The 26,771-nt window shown below is 41.8% G+C and overlaps 1 protein-coding gene across 1 annotated transcript in view; it reads left to right on the top strand.

Annotated features, from left to right (window-relative positions):
* Positions 1-26,771, top strand: part of MMRN2 (multimerin 2) — a 48,326-nt gene that overhangs the window by 10,178 nt on the left and 11,377 nt on the right. Inside the window, exons 2-5 of the mRNA XM_040320528.1 lie at positions 16,054-16,176; positions 18,126-18,232; positions 18,752-18,826; positions 23,897-24,070. Coding sequence (XP_040176462.1) covers positions 16,054-16,176; positions 18,126-18,232; positions 18,752-18,826; positions 23,897-24,070 — 479 coding nt within the window. The remainder of the gene's footprint in view (positions 1-16,053; positions 16,177-18,125; positions 18,233-18,751; positions 18,827-23,896; positions 24,071-26,771) is intronic.

Here is a 26,771-nt window from a genome sequence, read left to right as displayed (position 1 = left end):
CTGTTGTCTTCCTCATCATTGTCATGGCTCTTTCTAAATTGGGCACCAGGTCCCTGGGCACTTATACTGCCAAGTTCACTTGCTACAAGCATTTCCCCTTCTGCGTGCTACAATTCAATGTGGCCTCTCACGTAAGGAAGTATTTAAATAACTAAGTGAGTACACCAGTGGCTTGGTATTAGAAATGCATTGGGACAGAGAAGAACATGCTACAGAGTACATTTAGTCATAATATGTCCAGGATGATAGCATATTTGGATTACAGTTAACATTCACATATACTGTGGCCTCAACTGATCAAATCAAGACCCCTCATAAAAGTAGAAAAGTATACATTTTTTTTGTAAAAGTGTAAAAAAAAAAAAAAAATTATATATATATATATATATATATATAGCAGTCTCTGCTCTAACTCATTCCAAAGGTGTTCTATCAGGTCGAGGTCAGGACTCTGTGCAGGCCATTCAAGTTCCTTAACCTCAAACTCACTCATCCAAGCATGACATTTTCCAAAATGTCTTGGTATGCTGATGCCTTAAGAGTTCTCTTCACTGGTACCAAGGGGCCAAACCCAACCCCTGAAAAACAACCCCACACCATAATCCCCCCTCCACCAAACTTTACACTTGGCATAATGCTAGAGTCTAGAGTCAGTGTTGGCATGCTTTACATCACGTCAAATAAAACCAAAGAATTTCGAGGCTCAACTTACCAACCAGCCTGCGACCAACTGAATTAACCTTTCTAACAGTATGCGTTAACAACGGGGGTTTAGTTGCACACATTTGCAAATACATGCGTAAGCTGCAGGCCCCACCAAGGCACCCTGTATCCTGCAGACCCTAACTCTAAATTTGCAGAGTCTCCACAGTGGGAGCACATGTATTCTGATGGATAGATGAAGGGCAGATGACTGGAGGGAGCCCAACCCTCCTTAAAGGTGCATGAACACACTAGACACCCAACACATTGCACAATGGCAGCAAAGGTGTCAGTGTGTTGCCTGACCAATATGTCACCAATACAAAAAAAGGTCACTGCCCCCACCTATAACTGGTCTTTACTGTTCACAGCAAGGAGCACTGGAATGGCAAACGTATGTCAAATAAAACCAAAGAATTTCCAAGCTCAACTAACCAAACATCCTGTGACCAACCAAATTAACCTAACAGTATGCATTAAAAACAGGGGTTTAGTTGCACACATTTGCAAATACATGCATAAGCTGTAGGCCCCACCAAGGTACCCTGTATCCTGCACACCCTAACTCTAAATTTGCAGAGTCTCCACAGTGGGAGCACATGTATTCTGATGGATAGATGAAGGGCAGATGACTGGAGGGAGCCCAACCCTCCTTAAAGGTGCATGAACACACTAGACACCCAGCACATTGCACAATGGCAGCAAAGGTGTCAGTGTGTTGCCTGACCAATATGTCACCAATACAAAAAAAGGTCACTGCCCCCACCTATAACTGGTCTTCACAGCAAGGAGCACTGGAAGGGCAAACGAATGTCAAATAAAACCAAAGAATTTCCAAGATCAACTTACTAACCAGCCAGCCTGCGACCAACCGAATTAACCTGTCTAATAGTATGCGTTAAAAACAGGGGTTTAATTGCACACATTTGTAAATACATGCATAAGCTGCAGGCAAATGTGTGCAACTAAACCCCTGTCTTAAACACATCCCCGCTTAAAGGGCCAATGTACAGCTACAGTGGCTTGTGGGAACATGCAGACCAGGGCTCAAGTCCTGCGGGAACGCATGGGAACTAAGTTCCTACACTTTTTTTACAGCAGGAACGCAGTTCCCTTTGCAGGACTAGAGCAGCCGAGCCACCTGAGCCAATCCTTCACTGAGCGGCGATGCCCAGCTTGACTCACTGTCAGGGGCAGTCGAACCTTAGTAATCTTTTATGTTACTGGCCTCTTCCTGTATATGGATTCATCGGGTAGTGTGCGGGTATTCTGTCACTTCCTCGATGCCGCAATGTCTCCTGGGAGCTTTTGTCATTGTTCCCAGGAGACATTGCGGAGGTCTGCCGTGAGTTATCGCGGAATTTAGAAAGAACTTGCTTTAAAAAAAAACATGCGCTTTAGTAATCATGCATATGAGCGTATCATTTTTTATTTTTTTTGGTGGGGGAGTGGATCTTGGGTGGAAGTTCTCACACTTTTTTCCCCAGGACTTGACCCCTGGTGCAGACCTGCCGCAGTATACTGTGTTTTTCCTTTATGGGATATGTCTAGTTTGTTATATGTTTGCCATTGTGGTCAAATATATTTTTTTTAAATATTTTTCTCAATAAATTAGTATTTTTATAAAAAGCTGTTTTAGCATTGTAAGTCTATACCGTATTACCAAAGTCTGAAGCTGCCTCAATTTCCTGTTTCCAAGTCTGGTTCTCTAGTAGCGAGCACAGCCTAAAAAACAAGAATAGAAATTCTAAAGTTTGTATAAAAAGTGAGCCGTACATTATCCTACATTACTAGTTTTGTAATAGGTAACACATTATTGATAACATTGGCTAGCCATTATATATTTATATATCTGTGGACTTCAAATAGATATTTAGGAAAGCATTTAATATAAAATATGTTTTCCTGCTCCTCTCTGCACTGGCTACCGTGGTTACATAGAAGCATTTCTGTTGCTATGGAAGCTTGACACCTGTAAAGAAGTGGTGGCACCCCGTCAATTTCCATCACAACTTCTCTTTTATCAATTGATGTCAATCTGCATTTCAGTAAACAAAGAAATTCAATGGGAAATTCAATAAATATACAAATTAGAGCATTCCTCAGACAGTATGAACGAGGTCTGTCTCAGAACTAAACATTGTCACTAAAACTAGTTCAGTTTAAAGCATACACTTTATACTTCTCCAGAAAAACGTAAACTCTAAAAAGTAGGTATAAAGTAGAAAATATGGGATTATTATAATTCTAAATACTAAATATCACAACAATTAAACTGGTTAAAAGGCACAAATCTATTTATTAAAGCAAAATTTCAGTTTCTCAGAGGCCAGTTAGAAATTATCTTTTTCTGACCCGACAAAAGTAAACTGAATAGTTGTTTTTCTTTTCTGTTATATATATATTTTTTTATTTGCATACACTAAACCCTTTTATTTATTTTTTAACCACTTCCAGCCCAAGGACGTCATATAATGTCCTGGACTTTCAGCAGGGATATCTGAAAGATGCCTGCAGCTACAGGCATCATTCAGATATCATTATTTTCTGCTGGTGATTCTGTGCACAGCAAGAATGATCATAGTGACAGTTTTCGCCGCTTAATCGTTCTTACAAGCGACAGGAGGGGATGCCCCCCTCCTGCCACCATCCGGTGCTTCTCTAGGCTCTCCTGTGCCATCAGGGCCGGCGCCGGATGACGAGCATAGAGATGACTGGTGACCAGATGGTCACCAGTCATCTCTATGACTGTTGGAGACCCAGGCGATGATGTCATGCCCGGGACCCGCATGTAAAAAAAGCCGCGATCGCGGCTAGTAAGCATGAGATGTGTGAATTTTTTTTCTCAATCTCATGCATTCTAGCCTGGAGGAGAGATGTGGGGTCTTATTAACCCTGCATCTCTCCGAGGGAAATGCCAAGAGTGGATTAAAGTGCTCTACTATGGAGATCATACTGTGCGGGCAACCAATGAGGTTGTCCATCGATCTGGCATCCATTGGGCTCACTGCCCGCCCCCAGGAGCTCCAGTTCTCCAATAAATGATTGCTGCTTTAAACTTCTAATCTGTCTCTACCTACTTACTGGAACAGTGCTTCCTCTGCTGAATTTTGTTCTAAACTGCCCACCAAATGGCGCTTCTATACACACATACACAGGAGCAGTGGGTATCAAGAGCATTTGGGTGAGTACTAATACTCGCTCAAATGCTTGGTATCGGTGCATCCCTAATTATTTATTATAATATAATATTAAATATATTATTTATAATAATAATAATAATTATTATTATTTTTATTATTTGTACTTATTATACTACCTTTGTAATACAAATGTATACTAGGTAGCAATACAAGTTACATGTGTGTTGGTTTTCTCTGCCTAAATAATTAACTACTGGGTTATTCCTAGTTGTCACATAGTAATACTTTGAGAAGGCAGGCCCTAAATAAAACCTGGACAAGGATCAATCCAAGTAATGTACAAGCCCTTGTCTGAAAAAGCAAGCAGGGGAAATGAGAACAATGCAGGCATTTGCCAGTGTTTGCAATGTCTTAGTTTAACAGGAAAGCACTTGAATATATAATTAAGCTTTTCCTTCTGTACATTTCTGTTCCAGCACTAACCTTCCATGAGCTCAGCTAATTATCTTCTTATCTCATTCCGGAAGGCATAGTGTAACTGGCCATATTTATAATACAATATTTTAGCACTTATAAAACCAGAGGTTTGTTTATTAAAGTAGATCGAATCCTTAACTGAGTTTCCTAAAGCACTGTGAATCATAGACACTTACCATGGCTTTTTTTTTCTTTTTTATAAAATACATTTTTTTTTTCTTTTTATATACCTTTTTATATACAATATATACATTTTTCCTCCTCAGTATGCTGATCTTATCCAGTCTGTTCAGCTATTACCTGTGTACATGCACAGGGTCCACTGTTGGCTGTATTGATTTGGATTGGCTTTCTGACGACTGTGAAAATAGGTGACCATATCTGTACATAGTTACATAATAGGTAAAGTTGAATAAAGACAATAGTCCATCCAGTTCAACCTGTGTAGGTGTATGTGTGTCAGGGCCGATAATTATTTCCCATATCCCTGTATGTTGTGTTCTTTAAGATGCACGTCCAACAGTCTTTAATTACTTGCCTACCGCCTGCTGTCATATGATAGCGGGACGATGAGTCTTCCGTTCTGGGTAGACGTCATATGACGTCTTCTTCCTCCCAAGCCACTAGGGGGAGCGCGCGATGCCGGTGGTGGGCGCACACGCCCACCGCGTCACTGGGGACCCGATGCCCGTGCCCAGTGGCTGCGATTTTTGCTGGGCACCCCTGCGATTGCCCAGTAACTGAGCAGGACCATGGATCTGTGTGTGAACACACAGATCCATGTCCTGTCAGGGAGAGGAGACCGATGGTGTGTCCCTTGTACATAGGGACACTGATCGGTCACCTCCCCCAGTCAGTCCCCCCCCCCCACAGTTAGAATTACTCCCTAGGGAACACATTTAACCCCGTGATCGTCCCCTAGTGTTAACCCCTTCCTCCTGCCAGTCACATTTACACAGTAATCAGTGCATTTTTATAGCACTAATCGCTGTATAAATGTGAATGGTCGCAAAAATGTGTCAAAGTGTCCGATATGTCCGCCGCAATATTGCAGTCACGATAAAAATCACAGATCACCTCCATTACTAGTAAAATAATAATAATAATAATGCCATAAATCTATCCCCTATTTTGAAGACACTATAACTTTTGTGCAAACCAATCAATATATGCTTATTGTGATTTTTTTCTACCAAGAATATGTAGAATACATATCGGCCTAAACTGAGGAAAAACATTATTTTTGTTTAAATTGTGCTATTTATTAAATTAAAAAGTAAAAAATACTGTGTTTTTTTTTTTAAATTGTCGCTCTTCTTTTGTTTATAGCGCAAAAAATAAAAACCTCAGAGGTGATCAAATACCACCAAACGAAAGCTCTATTTATGAGGAAAAAAATGACGTCAATTTTGTTTAGGAGCCACGTTGCATGACCGCGCAATTGTCATTCAAACTGTGACAGTGTTGAAAACTAAAAATTGGTCTGGGCAGAAAGTCGGTGAAAATGCCCTGTATTGAAGTGGTTAAAAATATCAATAGTCCCCACTAACGCCACCAATTGTGGAAGAGAGTTCCACATTCTTAGCACCCTGACGGTGAAAAACCCCTTGCACGGCTTAAAGGGGTTGTAAACCGTTGTGATTTTTCACCTTAATGCATCCTATGCATTAAGGTGAAAAAACACCTTGCACTGCCCAGCCCCCCCGTTTTACTTACCTGAGCCCTGAATTTCAGTGGGCGCGATTAAGCGTCTCTCTCTTCACTGCTTCTGGGTTCTTCATTGGATAGATTAATATCAGCGCAGCCATTGGCTCCCGCTGCTGTCAATCAAATCCAATGACGCGGGCGCCAGGGGGGGGTGGCCGAGACATATACTCGGCGGCTATGGATGCCAACTGTATGACATGGGAGAGCATCCCAGAGTGGGTTATTTATTGTGGCGAAGAGACATTAGAGCCACCGCAGGACCCCAGAACAGGAGGTTCGGGGCTACTCTGTGCAAAACGAACTGTACAGTGGAGGTAAGTATGACATGTCTGTTATTTAAAAAAAAAAAGTGAACCTTTAGTGTCACTTTAAGGTTAAATCGCTTCTCCTCCAATCTCATTGTGTGGCCCTGTGTCCTCTAAAACCCCTTAAGACTGAATAGCTGTTTTCCTATGCTAGGATCACCGTTGTATTTGTATATTGCTATGATGTCCCCTCTCAAGCGTCTCTTCTTCAGGGAGAATACATTTAGTGCTTGTAGTCGCTCCTCGTATTTGAGGTCCTCCAGTCCCCATACTGTATTAATTTAGTTACCCTTCTCTGGACTCTCTCAAGTTCTAGCACATCCTTTTTGTGGATTGGTGACCAGAACTGGACGGAATACTCCAGATGTGGCCTGGCCAGAGTTTTATAAAGTGGCAGGATTATAGTTTTATCTCTGGAGTATGTCCCCTTTTTTATGTATGCTAATATTCTGCCCGCTTTGGTAGCTGGAGCTTGACATTGCGTGCTATTGCTCCACTAGGATCTTCCTCCATCCTTCACTCCCCCAGAGGTTCTCCCAATATAATGTATAATGTGATGGCATAGCCTCTTTTAGACTCCATCAAGGGGCATGTGACAGGGGTACAACACCTGCACAATTGAAAGGCATGTGTCACCCCATAACAGTCTGTGCCTGAAAATTGACCTTTATTGTCAGGTTCTTCAGGTATTGTTTTAAATAAAGCTGCACAATTAAAAAATAAAAAAGTGAAATGACATTAAGGCTGTTGTTCACGCTGGGAAAAAAATGTAAAGTCAGTAGCTATAAATCCTGTAGCTGCTAACTTTTAACCACAACATTTACCTCCGCCCACTCCTAAAAATTATTAGTAATCAAGACCTTCTCTATCACTCCTACGCGGACGACACGCAACTTTATTTTCGTATCAGCGACAAAAAGAAACAATACCCTGTATTAGAAAAATGCCTCACTCAGATAGACAACTGGATGACGGAGAGTCACCTCAAACTCAATGGAGCAAAAACAGAACTCCTTCAACTCCATGCAACCCGAAGGAAACTGGCCAGGACTACCTGGACACCACCACCCATCCTGGGACAAACCATCACCCCAAGCACCAAAGTCAAAAGTCTCAGAGTCATTTTTGACTCGGACATGACAATAGATGCACAAATAGGATCAGTAATTAGCAGATCCCACTATCTTCTACGTCTCCTACGAAGAGTTGTTCCCTTCATACCGAAAGAAGACATAGCAGTAGTGGTAGGGTCAATCATTAACTCCAGGTTAGATTATGCAAATGCCCTCTACCTTTAGACTCCCAAAATACCAGCTTGCCCATCTCCAAGTTGTCCAAAACATGGCGGCTCGACTGGTAACAGGGAAAAAACCCTGGGAACCAATCACCCCATCCCTGAGATCTCTCCATTGGCTGCCCATAAAGGATCAAGTCACTTTCAAGGTCTTATGCCTGATGCACAAATGTGTACACGGAAGCGTGCCCCTATATTTAGGTGGGAAAATAAAACCCCAAAATCCCAATCGAGTTCTTTGATCAACTAACCAAAAATTACTACAAATCCCCAAAGCCAGGTATAAGACCAAAGGAGAACGTTGTTTTGCAGTCCAAGGACCTCGACTGTGGAACGCATTACCAACTAATATCCGAACGGAAATTGATCACCTGGCCTTCAGAAAAAAACTCAAGACCCACCTATTCTGAGGGTTAAACAGAAGGAAAATGGACGCCAAGCGCCTTGAGGCGATTTAGTTCGCATTTGTAGCGCTATATAAGTTACTCACTCACTCACTCACTCACTCACTTACTTTAGCCCTGAAAGAATTTACCCCCTTCCTGACCAGGCCATTTTTTGCGACACGTCACTGTGTCGCTTTAACTGACAATTACGTGCTCGTGCGACGTTGTACTTGAACACATTTTTTCCCCCACAAATAGAGCTTTCTTTTGGTGGTATTTGATCACCTCTGCAGGTTTTATTTTTTGCGCTATAAACAAAAGATAAGTGACAGTTTTGAAAAAATAATATTTTTACTTTTGGTTCAGACTAGGGGACGGCCCCACCACCAGAACACTCCAGTCAGCACTCTCAGCCATTGGCTGAGAGCGCTGATCGGGAGCCGGTCGGCTGCTGGTTTTTCAGCATGCTCGTCTGACAGAAGCCAGCCAATCGGCTTCTGATGGACCATACACATGGTCATACACACAAGTGTCAGCCGTTATTTTTTTTAACTGCCCGATATCGGCCCGTGTGTACTAGGCTTAATAGCAGCAATGGCATTGATGTGTGGAGAGTGCCACAATGCAAAGTCCACTGCCTCAAGGTCACATTCCAAGTTATCCCCATATTAGGTGCCCCTGATGATGTAATCTCTGACAAAACGCGTAGGGCGGCGCCACATACGCATGCTACTGAGCAGCCAAACGTCACCTATTTTCATTACTGGAGGAGGATTTGTCTTTGTTTCTGACATTTTTTACCATTTTCTTGCACGTTTTAACCATGTAAGTGCAATTCTTTACAATAAATTAAGGTGTTTTAAAATATTATACTATGTTGAGTTCTTACTTTATACATGCCACGGTCTGCTGAGAGTGAGTTGGAACTCATTTGATTGCTGGATACATTCCCATTGTTATCAAGAGGTTCCTGTGTTGATATTTGTTCCTGCCATGAGACTCATCCTCTTTGTCTGATAGAGTGAGCTTTGTCCACCCTGAATAAAGGGGTCACTGGCATTCCGGTAAGCCTCTGGTGTGAATCTTTTTTTTTTCGGTGTCACCTTGGCTATTCCTGGATTCCTTTCCAAGCACATTTGAAGCCATTGTTTGGTCAAACTCGGATGAACATATTAATACATTTTACTTTTTTTTTTTTGGGGGGCTTTTTTTGTATAACCTTAATATCTTCACTATTTACTGTGTTGTTGTATAATGATTATCACTCCTTTATGGTTATAGCATAGTATATGCACTGCACTTTTGTTTTATTATTTTCCCACAATCGGCAAGTCTAGTGGGGTTGGGGTATGGCCTCCAATGCTGCTGCTAAGGGTATGCTGGTCAGGATAGCTGCATAAGACTCCTATGTTAGGAGACCAGCAAAAACAACATGCAGAGAAGTCCCGTTTGAATTAAAAATGGGTAGTTAAACTGGTTAAGCTTTCCTCAGTAGATCAAAGACATCTATTCTTCCAGATCACTAGAAAAAAAAGAAAAAGAAGAATGCTGGGGGGATAAACCCAGCTGGTCACTGTTGCCAGAGTCCAAATCCTCCTGAAGCTGGAAGTATCCTTTGTCCCTCAATGAACAAAAAAGGAAAGACATGTATATAAAATTGATGTATGATAAAAAATTAATAATAAAGACACATTTGTAAATAGGATGTACAACTAAATCGCAAAAGGTAAATGCAGCAAGTTAACAGACATATAGGCCCAGTTTCTCAAAGGGTTTACAACGGCGCAACGCCATGTACGCCGTCGTAAGTCCTAATCTGGGCCGTCGTATCTATGCGACTGATTCTTAGAATCAGTTACGCTAAGATATCCATTAGATCCGACAGGCGTAAGGCCCTTACGCTGTCGGATCTTAAATGCAATTTTTTTTTTGCCGCTAGATGTCGCCTCCGTCCTTTTCCCCGTCGAGTATGCAAATTAGCTAGATACGCGAATTCCCGAACGTACGCGCGGTCGACGCAGTAAAGTTAGGACGTTTACGTTAGGTTTGCGCAGCGTAAAGTTGCCCCTGCTATATGAGGGGCAACCAATGTTAAGTATGGCCATTGTTCCCGCTTTAAAATTTATAAATTTACGTAGTTTGCGTAAGTCGTCCGTGAATGGGGCTGGACGCCATTTACGTTCACAACGAAACCAATGACGTCCTTGTGACGTCATTTGGAGCAATGCACCCTTGGATATTTTACCGGACGGCGCATGCGCAGTACGTTCGGCGCGGAAACGCGCTTAATTTAAATGCTCCACGCCCCCTACCCGGCTAATTTGAATTAGGCGGGCTTGCGCCGGGTGATTTACGCTACGCCGCCGCAACTTTACAGGCAAGTTTTTTGTGAATAAAGCACTTGCCTGTAAAACTTGCGGCGGCGTAAAGTTTTATGCCCATCTACGAGAATCTGGGCCAAAAGGTTTATTCCTCTGTATAAAATATGTCCCAAATTTTTGGTGGTCTGCTTGTTTCCATCACACAACTATGTTATATATATTTCTATAACACATTCAGCCTTTCATTCATAACCAGTTGCTATGCAGTTCATACTACACATAAAGCATACAAGGTTCAGCTGTCTAAATGCCAACCTCCATCCCTTAATCTCCTCTCCCCACTTCTGTTGTCTGGGAATGAATCATTCCAGATGTCCATTTCCAAGCTTAATAACGAGTGAAAATGCTCTTATTGTTTTTTTGCCAAAAAGTGAGTCAGCGGCATGCTTATATTGTCCAATGGGATACAATTTGAATATTGCTACAATAAAGTTTACAGTAAACAAAGGATCATTTTACATATTTTTTTTAATAACATAACAATTTATGTAATTTGTTGATCTCAAGCTTCAGTTGATGCTGGTTTTATGTATTATATTTCTTCCTAAAAAGAGCAGGCACTTTAGCTGGCAGGCTTGTTTTAGTATTGCTCATGTATGCTTTCTACTTGAATGATAAATTTAAGACTGCACAGTAACAAGCCAAGGCTGCCAACCAGAGTACCAACACATGCTTTGGATGCTAAATGATTACCTAAAGCTTACTGTCACTTGAGCTTGCCTAATGACTTCCCTTTAAAGTGCTTGAGTGTCCTGAGATATACTGCAGTCCATAGGGACTTCAATAGAAATAACCTGTTACATTGGTCAACAATTGAAAGTTTGTTTGTTGTCCGTCAGCAGACAAGTCCAAGCAAAACTGGTTTCTGGTATCAACTCTCATTAGAGCCTGGCTCCATCACACCGTTTTCCATCTCCAGCCAGGGGCGGATCCAGGGGGGGCAAAGGGGAAATTGCTCCCCCCCCGAAAATATCACTGACTGTAGTCCCAACCGAGTCTCTCTCTCTCACATCAGTATAATCAGCAGCCGATCAGCGGCGCTGAGAGAGAGAGCCAGATCCACAAAGAAATTACGCCGGCATATCTATTGATACGCCACGTAATTTCTAAGATCCCCCGTCGTATCTTTGTTTTGTATCTACAAAACAAGATACGACTGAATGAGGGCTCGATCCGACTGGCGTACGTCTTAGTACGCCGTCGGATCTTAGGTGCATATTTACACTGGCCGCTAGGTGGCGTTTCCGTTGATTTCCGCATCGAGTATGCAAATTAGCTAGATACGGTGATCCACGAACGTACGTCCGGCCGGCGCATTTTTTTACGTCGTGTCCATAAGGCTTTTTTCGGCGTATAGTTACTCCTGCTATATGAGGCGTACCCTATGTTAAGTATGGACGTCGTTCCCTCGTCGAATTTTGAAAATTTTACGCCGTTTTTGTAAGTCGTTCGCAAATAGGGCTTTGCATAGAATGACCGCTGGCTAGTGTTCCCCTGCACTGGTTGCTAACGCCTGTGCCGACTGGCGTGTAGCAACCAGTGACGTCAGTCACGTCGAAAGCTGGAGCCACTGCTGAGGTGGAGGAGAGCCCCAGCATTTAGAGCAGAGCCTTCTTCGTTCTCCGCCCCGAGTGAGAGTGTTGACTCCACCCACCTCCTGCCTCCATCTTCTCCACAGCACAGCACGGCGTGAACACAGGAAGATGCATTGACTGTGTGTTACTGTCATCTGATGCTGCCGGATGCACCTGCAGACAGTGCAATAAACGGATCCTGATCATCTCCATTGCTCCTGCATGGGAGCCCCTCCCCCCTCCCCCCCACCAGAGCACCAAAATATTTTATAAAAGTGAGTAAAAGAATGAATGTATAAAATTGCAAAATATTGTTTGCCATACTGCTATTATTTATGAAAACAAATGCCGCCTTTTTAGTTTTTGTTCAATCTAAACCCCTCCAGCCCTGGAAAGTTTTACCCCCCTCCCACCCCCCATGAACAGGCCATTTTTTGCAAAACTGCGATGCATTACTGTAACTGACTGACAATTGCGTGGTCGTGCAACGCTGTACCCGAATAAAATGTCCTTTTTTTTCCACCAATAGCACTTTCTTTAGGTGATATTTATTTTTTCGTGGTAAACAAACCGGCAATTTTGGAAAAAAAAGCAACATTTTTAACTATTTGCTATAAAAAAAAATCTTCCTCAATTTAGGCCAATATGTATTTTGCTACATATTTTTGGTAAAAAAAAATCCCAATAAATGTATATTGATTGGTTTGCACAAAAGTTATCGCATCTACAAAATAGGGAATAGATTTACAGCATTTTTATTTACATTTTACTAGTAATGGTGGCCATCAGTAATTTTTTAGCAGGAATACAACATTGTGGTGGACAGATCGGACACCTAACTGACACTTTTTGGGGACCAGTGACACTAATATTAAAAATATGCACTGTCAGTGTACTAATGACACTGGCTGGGAAGGGTTAACATCAGGGGTGATCAAAGAGTTAACTGTGTCCCTAGGGGGTGCTTGCCAATTGTGTGGGAATGGACTGACTAGATGAACAGAGTGATCCGTGCTCCTGATTAGCAGGAACACACGATCACTCTGTTCATCTCTGACAGAACGCCGATCTGCTTGGTTACATCATCATAAAGACATGGATGCGCGTATTTGGGGTAGAGGCCTGACCTCAACCCAATAGAACATCTGATATGTGCCTGCTGTACCATGTACTTGTATGAAAAAGTATCTTGTTCTCTTAGTACTGCTTATTTTGTGTGAAGTCCCTGGAAGTCCTACCACACTAAGCAGGAGAACACACTGTGGTCAGTTCTCTATCTGTGCTGGAAACCCAGCCTGCTCTCTTCCAATAATCAAACTTGTCCTGACACGCCCCCCCCCCCAGCAACATCCTTTCACTGGGAATACCAATGTGCTGCTGTTTCTCCACCCCCAGCTCTTATGCAGTGGAGAACAGAGGGAATGTGATCACTTATAAAAAAGGTAATTCTAATGTTTTTTAAATATATACAAAAAAAATTGCCTTCCATTTCTATTTTGAACTGAATGGGTTGTTTTACAGGGTGATCATTAAGATCAGTAAGAAAAGGGGGGGGGGTTGCATAAGCTTAGGCATGCTTCCTCTGCCCCTCAAAGTCATTGCTCAAGTAGGGGAGAAAGAGGGCATACCTTCTCTCTCCATACCCCAGGGCCTTTAGAGAGACTCTTCTGGTGCTTGAGGAGAGAATTTTCTTAACACACATTTGCCATTAGAATGATCCCCTCTGCTCTCACATATGATAAACAGAAATCTGCAGACTGTTGCACCATGCTTCTGCCTATATACCAGGAATAGTTACTACATTTTAAAAAGATCATAAATTGTAGAGAGGGTCCTGCTTGTTTTCCATAAATCAGAAACACACATTTGCTTTTAAGCATACCCGTTCCACACTGACATTTGCAGGGACTAAACTATTTATTTTTGTTTGTTTTTTGTTTTTTCATGGGAATCTGCACACACCTCAGTTTTAATATAGACCCTTGTGTCATTGAACCCAAGGAGCGTGATAATCTGCTGGGAACTGTGAAGAAAATGGATGTAATTGTAAGCATACAATGACCTTTAAAACAACCCCCACTTCCTAACATTGTTCCTGCTGGTGGCTGGATGGTGGGTAAAACAGTGATTTAATCACATCGTATAAGCAACCACCGACCTTCCTATGAGACCACTGAAATATTTTCTTTGGCATAAATCTGGAGCCGTCAGATGAGACACATGTCTTTAAAAAAAGTTAACAATGTTTATTTAAATTTTTCCCAAGCTTTGTTCATCGCTATCATATGTAACTTCTACCACAGGAAAAGCACTCCTTATGTAAACTACTTTAATGGAAATATATAGTGTTTTTGTTTATATTGTATTTCCTTTTTATGTGCACATCTAACGTTTATTTCACTTTTTTTTTACTATAGTGAACATTTACATTGCATTGAGATATTTCTATTGTTTACAAGAAGCGGTGGAGTGCTAGGCTTCTTTTCCAGGATTAATTTTAACTGCTTTTCTTAAAGTCTATGTACTGCATAGTATCTTTAAGCATATTCTCAAACTGAGATACGCGTAAATCTTGCTAAGATACGACCGGCGCAAGTCTCCTACGCCGTCGTATCTTAGCTGCATATTTACGCTGGCCACTAGGGGCGTGTACGTCGATTTACGCAGAGAATATGCAAATGATCAAGATACGCCTATTCACGAACGTACGCATGCCCGTCGCATGTAAGATATGCCGTTTACGTAAGGCGTTTTCAGGCGTAAAGATAAACCACCAAAAAGATGGCGCAGCCAATGTTAAGTATGGACGTCGGATCAGCGTAGAATATTCCAAGTTTTACGTCGTTTGCGTAAGTCGTCCGTGAATGGGGCTGGGCGTAAGTTACGTTCACGTCGAAAGCATTGAGTATTTGCGACGTGATACTGAGCATGCGCGCGCATGCGCCGTACGACCGGCGCTTCATTTACATGTATGGTAATGAATCGTGAATTCATTACCATACAACACGCCCCCTACCTGCCTATTTTGAATTAGGCGGGGTTACGCCGGGCCATTTGCGCTACGCCGACGTAACTTAGGAGGCAAGTGCTTTGTGAATACAGTACTTGCCTCACTATCTTACGTCAGCGTAGTGCAAAGGTGATGCGCTACGCCGACCTAAAGAAGCGCCGCCGTACCTGAATCTAGCCCAATATTTTTACGTAAGTATTAAAGCAAAATACAACTGTATCTGAGCACCACAAACTGAAAATGCTATTAAATTCATTTTTAACATTCAAAACAAACTCACCCATCCACCTATGTCTTTATGTTTTATTTTGTTGAGAAAGCACCTTGAAAAACACCCCTAGTATTTCTAGCTGTGACTATCTTGAGTAAGGGCAGATGTTTCATTTAGCATTTACTTGGAATCCATCTGCCCTTAGCTCATGAATGCAGGGAGGAGGGTGTGCTAAGCTCCTCCCCTCCTCTAAATGAAAGAAAGAAAATGTCCATGGAGACTCCTGGGATGTATGACACAATGTTTCCCTAGGACAGAAATGTTAAAAAATGCATTCTCATATAAAAAAAAGTATGATAATTAAAAAGAAGTGTTAATGCTGAAGGAGCATTTAGTTCTGCCCTAAAGCCCAACTCCGTCCAAAATATTTTCTCTAGTTTTCAACAGTGTTCAGGAATGCAAAGTTGACAGGAGCTTTAGCCCTTCCTTACTATACTTTAAAAAAAAAATTCTGTCTGTGGTGTTTTATTTATATATATATATATATATATATATATATATATATATATATATATATATATATATATATATATATATATATATATATATACATATATGTGTGTCAGGTGAACTCAGTGTCATTGTGACAGTAAGTGAAGGGCAATCTCTCAAAGGAGCCCCAGCAGATAGCAGTAAAAACCCAACAGGGGTCCCGTTAAATTCTTGCCAATCTTATTTAAAACAATAGGCTGGTGGTACATTTTAATGAGCCCCTTTAAGTTTGTTTTAACTAAAAAGGTACATGTTCATTGAAATAAAATGCATAAATGTTTTATTAATGTATTCTTTTTTTCTCTAACTAGAAAATGGTGTTCAGTGGTTAAAAGCCAAATGGTATCTTATGTGGATTTGTGCAGAACAGAGAAATATGTGATACGATCTCAGCAGCCCTGTCCCTTTGGAACCCCAGACTGCCAAAAGACTATGTGAGTATAAAAATGAAAAATACAATTTTTTTATAGTTCTGGAATAAGAAAAGGTTAGACCCTTTGTCAAGTTTGTACTGCTGTTCGTGTCTCAGATGGGGAGATTTACCTCTCTTTATGTCATTGTCATTTAAGCCTGGCACACACAAAGGGTCCTTTCACACTGAACCGCCTGCCACATTAGCGGTAAAGCACACTAGTTTTAGCGGCGCTTTACCGTTGTTTTACGCCACTTTTCGGCCGCTAGCGGGGTGCTTTTAACCCCCGCTAGCGGCCGAACAAAGTGTTAATAGTGCCCGTGGAGTGCTGCTGCCGAAGCACTTTGCAAGCGTTACTGCAAGTTTAATGCAGCATATTTCAGTGCCTTACTCCAAGTGCCTTACTCTGTGCGTTAGTGCACATTTAATGTGTGCGTCATACTGTGCCCTATATGTGCCCTCTTGCTCCATGTAATATCCCCTGCTGTGCCCCATAATGTATCCTCTTACCCCCCATGTAATATGCCCTGCTATGCCTCATAATGTGCCCTGCTGTGCCCCATAATATGAGATTTTATCCCTCCTAATGTGCTCTGCTGTGCCCCTTAATATGCCCTCATGCCCCCCATGTAATATGCCCTGCTGTGTCCCATTATGTGCTCTTTGTGCCCCATAATGTGCCCTCATGCCCCTATGTAATGTTCCATGCTGTGCCCCATAATGTGCCCCTATGCCTCCCCCCATGTAATGTGCCCTATAATATTCCCTGTTGCCCCCCATGTAATGTGTCCTACTGTGCCCCCCCAACCTGTAATGTGCCCCTGTGTGCCCCTTAATGCGCCCTGCTGCTCCCCATGTAGTGTGCCCTCCTGCCCTCCACACATACATATTGTGCCCTCCTGACCCCTTGTGCTATGACCTGATGACTTCTATACTTTGCCATGGTTCCCCCATGCTTTGCCCTGGTTCCCCCTGTGTACTGTGCTTGCTTGACATCCCATGCTCTTCCCTACTGCACCCTGTGCACTGTTCATCTCAGGTTCGATCCAGAATTAAGGCGTCCAGGCAGTGCAAGCTGGGGGTGGGACTTTGTGTGGGTGTGGCTTGAGTGTGGGCGGGGACACAGGGGGCCCCATGATCTCCTGTTGCCCGTGTAGGCTAGTGTATAACCTTAGCCAATGATAGGAAAACACAGAGGATTTTTAGTGTATCTGAATATTTATATAACATATAGCTTCTATGTACATAGTTATATTAAAGTATTGTACAGGGTGGGCCATTTATATGGATACACCAAAAACAAAAGTTGGATTCAAAATGGCCAACTTCAAAATGGCCGCCATGGTCACCACCCATCTTGAAAAGTTTCCCCCCCTTACATTTACTAATGTGCCACAAACAGGAAGTTAATATCACCAACCATTCCCATTTTATTAAGGTGTATCCATATAAATGGCACACCCGGGTGGATCCATATAAATGGCACACCCGGGTGGATCCATAAAAATGGCCCACCCTGTATATATAGCACAATGAGTTGTAAATTAAATACACTTTCCCTGTGATGTTTTAATAGTGTGTGAAAGAGTGTGATCATTGACAACAGTGGGGAGATCTACTTCTGGTCCTCCAGTTACTTTGAGTGGAACTTCCTAGTTCCTCTCTTTGGAGTGGCTTTTTTGTATATTACCATTGAGAACTGCTCCATAGAAAGATCAGGTCAGAGTTGTGCACAAAGGAAAGCCATCTAGGAGAGATGGCCAAATGTTCAGTGTGCATGAGACTGTAAGGTCCAATAGTCACAGTAGGCCTATAAGAGAAGGGTAGATCTCTATTCTGTAGTCACACACAACAATAAAAAACACCAAACCCTGCCAACCACAACTAAACTTTGGATGGTGTATCATTTTAGGATTTTGTTTTTAAATAACAGAAAAGCAGTCATAATTCAATAGATGTTATTTGTTGCAGGTACAGACTCGCTCGGAGACCAGTTTATGAAATAAAAAGAAAATTCATCACCGGCTTAGAGTGGAAATGCTGCCCTGGATATACTGGCTCCACATGTGAATATTCTGGTAAGATCAGAACAAATGGACTGATGTATATTAATTCTGAGAGTAGAGATTATCATGATATACGGTATATAGCATGGCAGATAGCTACGATTATAGCCAATACTGGATATGCACAGAGCAATAGAGTACAGGTAGTAATCAGACAACAATCATCTTTTTTTTTTTTTTTTTTTTTACTACTCTAATACCCCGTACAAACGATCGGAATTTTCGATGAAAAAAGTCAAATGGACTTTTTTCATTGGATTTTCCGATCGTGTGTAGCCCAATCTGAATTTTTTCATCGGAAATTTTGATGAATTCCATCGGAGTTTAGATATAGAACAGGAATTCCGATGTGATTTAGCCGGGCAAAAGCCTGATCGTGTATATGCGGCATAAGTGTATATACGCTGAAATACCACTAGCTTATTGTGGCTACTGCCCATTATTGCTTTTTGCAATACATTTTTATGGCTGACACAATAAATCATATTATTTCTCCTTGGTCTCATACAAAATCTGTCTCACTTCACACAGATCCCAATTCTATTTCTATTCCTCGGGAACAAACTTCTAAAGCTGAGGAAACACAGGAAGCCCCAGTAATTGCAGGTAATGTCCTTCAATGTAAATAGATCATGTTTTGCATTGTGTACAGTAGGAAGCTTAAAAATGCTCTATTGGTATATTATTGTTCAATTGAAGAACAGTACTTCAGTCCACAGTGGCCGATCTTCTGCCTTTCATTCACAAATACAGCACTAGAAACATAAAAGAGAATATGGTTTCAGTGGCAACTCGAACAAATTAAAGGGTTTTTAAAGCAACAATTTTTTAATTACATTAATTACCCAAGGAGTGGGTATTCCTTAGTATAATCTCTTAGACCCCTTCCACATTGAGGAGTTTTTCAGGCGGTACAGCGCTAAAAATAGCGCTGCTATACCGCCTGAAAACTCCTGCACTGCATACTCAATGTGAAAGCCTGGGCGATGCGCTTGGGGGAGAGAAAAAAATCTACTGCCAGCAGAATCTTTGGAGCGGTGAGAGGAGCGGCGTGTATACCGCTCCTTCCCATTTAAAACAATGGGAAACCGCGGCAATACCGCCCGCAATGCGCCTCTGCAGAGGAGGAACAGGAAATGAGAAATTCAGACAAAGAAAAAAAAACATTTAGAAGGGAAATAGAAAGGAAAAGGTAAGTGAACCAACAATGCTTAAAGGAAGCTATTTAGAAAATAAAAAACAAAGCTTTACAACCCCTTTAACAAGAATTGGTCTTTACTTTACTAATCCATAAAGGTCCATGAAGGTTCTTGCATGTAGTATTACATACCATGTAGTGCACCCTGGGAGGTCCAAAGACCAGAAGGCTTGAACAGGAAAAATCTCCCACCTGAGCTGTGGATCTCTGCAGCTCCTACAGAGTTACCATGGGCCTCTTGGATGCTTCTCTCATTATTGATCTTCTTGCCTGGCCTGTCAGTTTAGGTGGACAGCCATGTCTTGGTAGGTTTGCAGTTGTGCCATATTCCTTCCAAAGCTTGGGATATTTTTTTATAACCTAACCCTGCTTTAACCACTTCTATACTGGGCACTTAAACACCCTCCTGACCAGACCAATTTTCAGCTTTCGGTGCTCTTACACTTTGAATGACAATTACTCAGTCATGCAACACTGTACCCAAATGATTTTTTTGTCCTTTTTTTCCCACAAATAGAGCTTTCTTTTGGTGGTATTTGATCACCTCTGCGTTTTTAATTTTTTGCGCTATTAATGAAAAAAGACCGAACATTTTGAAAAAAAAAATTTTTTCCGTTTCTGTGATAAAATTTTGCAAATTATTAATATTTCTTCATAAATGTTGGCCACAATTTATACTGCTACACGTCTTTGATAAAAATAACCCCAAATTTTGGGAAATTATTTGGTCTGTGTGAAAGTTTGAGGCCCCATACACACGACCGAGTTTCTCGGCAGAATTCAGCCAGAAACTCGATCGGAGCTGGATTCTGCCGAGAAACTCGGTCGTGTGTACACTTTTCAGCGAGGAAGCCGACGAGGAACTTGTCGGGCCAAATAGAGAACATGTTCTCTATTTCCTTTTTTTTTTCGCTGGTTACTTTGATTTCTCTGGCTCTCCCTCCTCACACGCGGCGTCTGTGTGAGGAGGGGAGAGCCGGCAATGAGAGATGATCTCATATGTTTACATATGAGATCATCTCTCATTGGCCGCACAGATCGCGCTGTAAATAGCCGCTGTGATTGGCTATTTACTGCGATCTGTGTTTGGCTGTGTCCAAGGGACACGGCCAGCACAGCAGTTCCCCCCTGCGCGCTCGGGAGCATGCGCAGGGAACGAGCAAAGGGGCGGCCGTAAAAAGACGATTCAAAAACATCATTTAAAATGATCGTGTGTGGGCTGCACATCATTTTTCAGGTTCTGAAAAACGTAAAAAAAAAAAATTCGAACATGCTGCATTTTTTTAACGTCGTTTTAAACTATGTCGTTTTTCGGGTTGTAAAAAATGATCGTGTGTGGGCTAAAACGACGAAAAAAAAACGTGCATGCTCAGAAGCAAGCTATGAGATGGGAGCACTCGTTCTGGTAAAACTACCATTCATAATGGAGTAAGCACATTCATCACGCTCTAACAGACAAAAAAGCGCGAATCGTCTTTTACTAACACGGCATCAGCTAAAAGCAGCCCAAAGGTGAATGGAACTTCCCCTTTAAAGTGCCGTCGTACGTGTTGTACGTCACCGTACTTTGCTAGATAATTTTTTTAAAACGATGGTGTGTGGGCAACGTCGTTTTAATGATGAAGTTGGGAAAACGTTGTTTTTTGGACATGAAAAACAACGTTTTCTTTCATGCTGAAAAATTATCGTGTGTACGCGGCATAAGGTTCCATAACAAACTTCTGAGGGCTTCACAGGACAGCCGTATTTATACTGAGATTAAATTACACACATGTGGACTCTTTTTACTAGTTAGTAGCTCCACTAGATTTTAGTTAGGGGTATCAGAGTAAAGGGGGCTGAATACAAAGGCACACCATACTTCTCAGTTATGTATTTGTACAAAAAATTGAAAACCATTTATCATTTTCCTTCCACTTCACAATTATGTGCCTCTTTGTGTATAGTATTCCATCAATGATTCCAACATATAGATATCTTCTATGCACTTTGCAGGATAAAACCCGCTTCTTCAGGAAGGAGGGAAATCTTTCTTCTAAAAGAAGAATAATCAACACAAGGGACACATAATACTACCTGTAAGTTATGTCCCTTGTGCTGAATTTTCTTTTTTTTCATTTTAGCTAAACTTAGGTTTTAAGATCAATCCACTTAAAATCAATATTTAATTTCAGTAAATGTCATCTACTACTTGCTCTAGGTAAGTAGCTTAACCGTTTGCCGCCCGCCGCACACAGATATACATCTGCAGCATGGCACGGGCAGGCAATAGGACGGATATATATGTCCCCTTTAAGAAGCCTGTATTCTGCCGCCGCGAGCCCCTTGACTCCAACCGCGGCTCCCGTGAACTCGATGTCTGCGGGCATACCCACGATAGTGTCACGGTGATAAAGAAGGGGGAAATGCTGATGTAAACAAGCATTTCTCCAGTCTTCCTAGTGACAGGACAGTGACCACAGTTTCCTGTAATCAGAAGCGGTGATCACTGTCCTGTCACACACAGCCCCCCCCCCACAGTTAGAAGCACTCCCTACGGCACACTTAACCCCTTCACTGCCAATGTAATTTTCACAGTAATCAGTGCATTTTTATAGCACTGGTCGCTGTAAAAATGACAATGGTCCCAAAATTGTGTCAAAAGTGTCCGATGTGTCCACCATAGTGTCGCAGTCACGATAAAAATCACTGATCCCCGCCATTACTAGTAAAAAAAAAAAATATTAATAAAAATGACATAAAACTATCCCCACTATTTTGTAGACGCTGTTAGGTGGATTCAGAAAGAGTTAGGCCGGCGTATCAGTAGATACGCCGACCTAACTCGGAATCTGCACCGTCCTAAGTTTAAGTGTATTCTCAAACTGAGATACACTTAAACCTATCTAAGATACGACAGCCTGCGCCGTCGTATCTTAGGGTGCAATATTTAGGCTGGCCGCTAGGTGGCGCTTCCATTGAGTTTGGCGTAACATATGTAAATAACTAAATACACCTATTCACGAACGTACGTGCGCCCGTCGCAGTAAAGATACGCTGTTTACGTAAGGCATTTTCAGGCGTAAAGTTATTCCATCAAATAGCTGGACTAGTAATGTTAAGTATGGCCATCGTTCCCGCGTCGAAATTTGAAAATTTTACGTTGTTTGCGTAAGTCGTTCGTAAATAGGGCTGGACGTAATTTACGTCCACGTCGAAACCAATACATCCTTGCGGCATACTTTGCCGCAATGCACACTGGGATATGTACACGGCCCATGCGCCGTTCGTAAAAAACGTCAATCACGTCATGTCACCCCCCATTAACACGCCGGCCCCATTTACGCTACGCCGCCGTAAGTTAGGAGGCAAGTACTTTGTGAATACAGTACTTGCCTATCTAACTTAAGGCGGCGTAGCGCAAAAATACGACGCCTTATGAATCCAGCTATATAACTTTTGCACAAACCGATCAATAAACGCTTATTGCGACTTTTTTTTACCAAAAATATGTAGAAGAATAAGTATTGGCCTAAACTGAGGAAAAACATGTTTTTTTATATATTTTTTGGGGATATTTATTATAGCAAAAACAAAAAAATATTGATTTTTTTTCAAAATTGTCGCTCTATTTTTGTTTATAGTGCAAAAAATTTAAATTGCAGAGGTGATCAAATACCACCAAAAGAAATCTCTATTTGTGGGAAAAAAGCACGTCAATTTTGTTTGGGAGCCATGTTGCACGGCCTCGCACGTGTCAGTTAAAGTGACGCAGTGCCGAATCGCAAAAAGTGGCCGGGGCTTAAGTGGTTAAAGTATATCTAAAGCTTTTTCTATTGTGGCTAGAGAAAAGCTAAAGATGCTGTGTGCTTTTTTTTGTCATCTGAGTCTCATCAAGATGCTTTTCCTTCACTTCCTGTTCCTGTAGACTTAACAGAAAGTGAGAAGATATCTTTCCAATCAGAAGGAAATCCACTCCTAGAGAGTTGCCACAGGATTTCCCCTCTATTCCTGTTCTGGTGACAACTCAAATTGTGTACATTCACTGTGTTAGGCAACTATTCCAGTGCAGTCCCACAGCATGAACAAAGCAAAATAACTTGTCTCCTATGTGCCCAGTTCACACCACTCCGTTGCGTTGGTGTGTGGGCATGATTTGCTGAATAAAAAGCACTGCATGCAGTACTTATTTTCAGCACAGCACTAGGCCAACCACTGACTCTTACTGCATGGGTGGCAATTACATTTTATGAGAGGTCTGTGTGACAATAAAGTTATTTTTATAAAAAAAAAAGGAACAGTGTGATCCGCCATCAGTCTGCTGATTTGGGTCACACTGTACCACACACCAGCCATTGGGTTGCCAAAGAGCGACTGGTGTGAACGAGCCCTAATTTTCTTCAACTTCAGAATGTGTATTCCTTTACTGGGGAATTCCAGACACCTGGAAGCCCCCATGATCTTGCCTAGACACATGGTCATCATGTACTGTTTTTCAGAGGAAACAGAAATCATTCAAGCAGTAGAAAGCCAAGAAAGTCTGCTGGAGGATATACAGAATGACATTCACCAGGCTACCAGTCATCTCATGGAGCTACAGAATGCTTTGGGACATAACATTTCTACTGACTTTATCATGAGCCACAACGAAACAGACACTGCCGAAGATAAAGGTAAATATAGAAAGCTTTTCTTTTTAGGGGGAAAAATCATACAATGTTGCATCTACTGTTTGAGATGAAATTATAGAAGAAAACTGGTTGACTCCTTGTAGGCATTTTGCATAACTGCTCACCAACCTCTGACATTGGCTTGATCACATTTTTGATCTCTGCTCAATGCAAAACTCCTTCAGTTGTAAGATGTTTGTGGGTCCCCTTGCATGAACTGTCATTTTTCCTCTGATTGTTTTGCTGAATTAAGCCATATGCAAAGATGAAGAGAAGAGGGAAACAAAATAAAAGTGATCACAATTTGTACAGAGGGTATAGAAAAGAATCATCCCCTATAAAATAATCACACTTGTTCCTTTGCAGCCTGTTTTATTCAGCTGTAATTACTCTAAGGCCCCGTACAGACGACCAAACATGTCTGCTGAAACAGGTCCGCGGACCATTTTCAGCAGACATGTTCGGTCGTGTGTAGGCCCGAGCGGACAGGATTCCAGCGTACATTTGCCCGCCGGGCCTTTTTCCAGCGGGCAAATATTTCCAAACTTGTTTAGAAACAGCCCGCTGGAATCCTGTCCGCTCGGACATGTTCGATCGTCTGTACAGACCTACCGTACATGTCCGAGCGCCCGCCATCCCTCGCATGCGTCGAATGACTTTTTTTTACTCAATAGGTTTTTATTAAGAAGTGATAAGGCATACATAGGTATTATCGCAAGTACATATCTTCATATTTCTTTTACTTTACAGAGATATACTAAAGATCAGAGGTCAATATAATATAGCATGACATATGGAGGGCCTTAGCCCTGAAGTTGGCAATCTGATCAACATCATAGTAAAACATATTAACATGTATTAAAACATATCTAAACAGACTAGTAGAGACGGATCGGAGGGTAATAGCCTATTACTGATGTTTCTCAGGGTATGGGAGAGGGCTCCCTCCCCCTGAGCACCCCTTGCGGGTAACAGCGTCGAATGACTTTGACGCATGCGTGGAAGCCTTGAACTGGCAGGGCCGCCCACGTCGCCGCGTCATCGTCGCGGCGACGTCGCGGCCACGCCCCGCGTATTGTTTATGCGCGGATTTCTGTATGATGGTGAGTACAGCCACCATACAGAAATCCCCGGGCAGACATGTACCGGCGGGCCGGTTTCATCGTACATGTTTGCATGTCTGTACGCGGCCTTAGTGTCAGTATTTTGTTAAACCACCTTTTGCATTAATTACGGCTTTTAGTCTGTTGGCATATGTCTCTACAGTACTAACTATGCACATCTAGACTTTGCAATATTTGCCCACTCTTCTTTGCAGAACTGCTAAATTTGATAATGACCGGTTGTGTACTGCAGTTTTCAAGTCATTCCACAGATTTTCAATGGGGTTTAAGTCTGACCTCTGACTAGGCCCTGCAAGAACATTCACCCTTTTCTCCTTCTATCGCTTTGTGGTCATTTTTGCTATGTGCTTTGGATCATTATCATGTTGGAAGGTAAAAATTCTTCCCATTGACAACTTTCTGGCAAAGGGCAGCAGATTTTCCTCAAGAATTTGACGGTATTTTTGCCCAATAAATTTTTCCTTCTATCCTGACAAGTGCCCCAGTACCTGCTGCAGATAACCCCCCTGAATAACAGGATATTTCCACCTCTATGCTTTACTGTAGGAACGGTGTTATTTGGATGGTAAGCTGTATTGGATGTCTTTGGCGTTGAGGCCAAAAATGTTAGTCTCATCTGACCCTAAATCCTTTTTCCATGTGGCCTCAGAATCTTCAAGGTGCATTTTGGCAGAGCTCATTCATGGCTACATGTGGCCTTTCTTGAGGAGTGGCTTTTTTTCTTGCAACCCTCTCATACAAGCCACATTTGTGGAGAATTTGTGATATTGTTGTCACATGCACACAGTGACCTTAAAAATTCTTAAAAATGTACTTACTTCACTGCACTTCTAGGCATTGATAAAGCCTTAGAATTTTTTTTTGTATCCCGCTTCTGACTTGTGCTTGTCCACAACTTTATTCTAGAGATATTTTGACAGTGCCTTGCCAACCATAGTTGATTGTTTGCTTCAGTTGCACCACCAGGGTCTGAAATGCTCCAGGAAGGCTCTTTTCTTGCTGAGCTAATCCAAATGACTACAGCTGATCACAGTTGATAGTCAAATGGCTTTGAGTGCTATTTAGAAGGTGATAAGCTACACCTGATTGAGTTTACAAGTCATTTTAAGAGCTGAGTGGTCCTTTTTCCAACTCAGTGATTCGGTTTTAGAATTTTTTAAATTGTGTTTCTGACACGTTGGTGTTATATCTTTCACTTGGATGTTATACGTTGCATGTAAGTAAATACAGCTGGATAAAACAAAAACTGTGTCTATCTTTTTCAAAGGGGGAAGTGATTCCTTTCTATACCCACTGTAAATGTTTAGGTTTGGTCCCATAAATGCTGCTATAAAAAATACAGCCCTGACCATATGGACCATCTTTGAGTCTTGACTGGGCACCAGTATGAAAAATGTCTAGTATAACAATTTTTTTTTATCAAGACACCAATAATTAACAACTCATGTGAACTTGTCCGTCATTGACCATGCTCAGGTTTGTGTACTGATGTATTTTTTCTATTTTATTCCGTTTTATCCCAACATTTTTAAGTGCGCATTAGCAATTTAACAATAAGGAATAATCTCTGTTTAGATGAT

Source organism: Rana temporaria, chromosome 8 (genome assembly GCF_905171775.1).
Source record: "Rana temporaria chromosome 8, aRanTem1.1, whole genome shotgun sequence".
Taxonomy (NCBI): Eukaryota; Metazoa; Chordata; class Amphibia; order Anura; family Ranidae; genus Rana; species Rana temporaria.
This window is presented reverse-complemented; position numbering and strand designations above follow the sequence as displayed.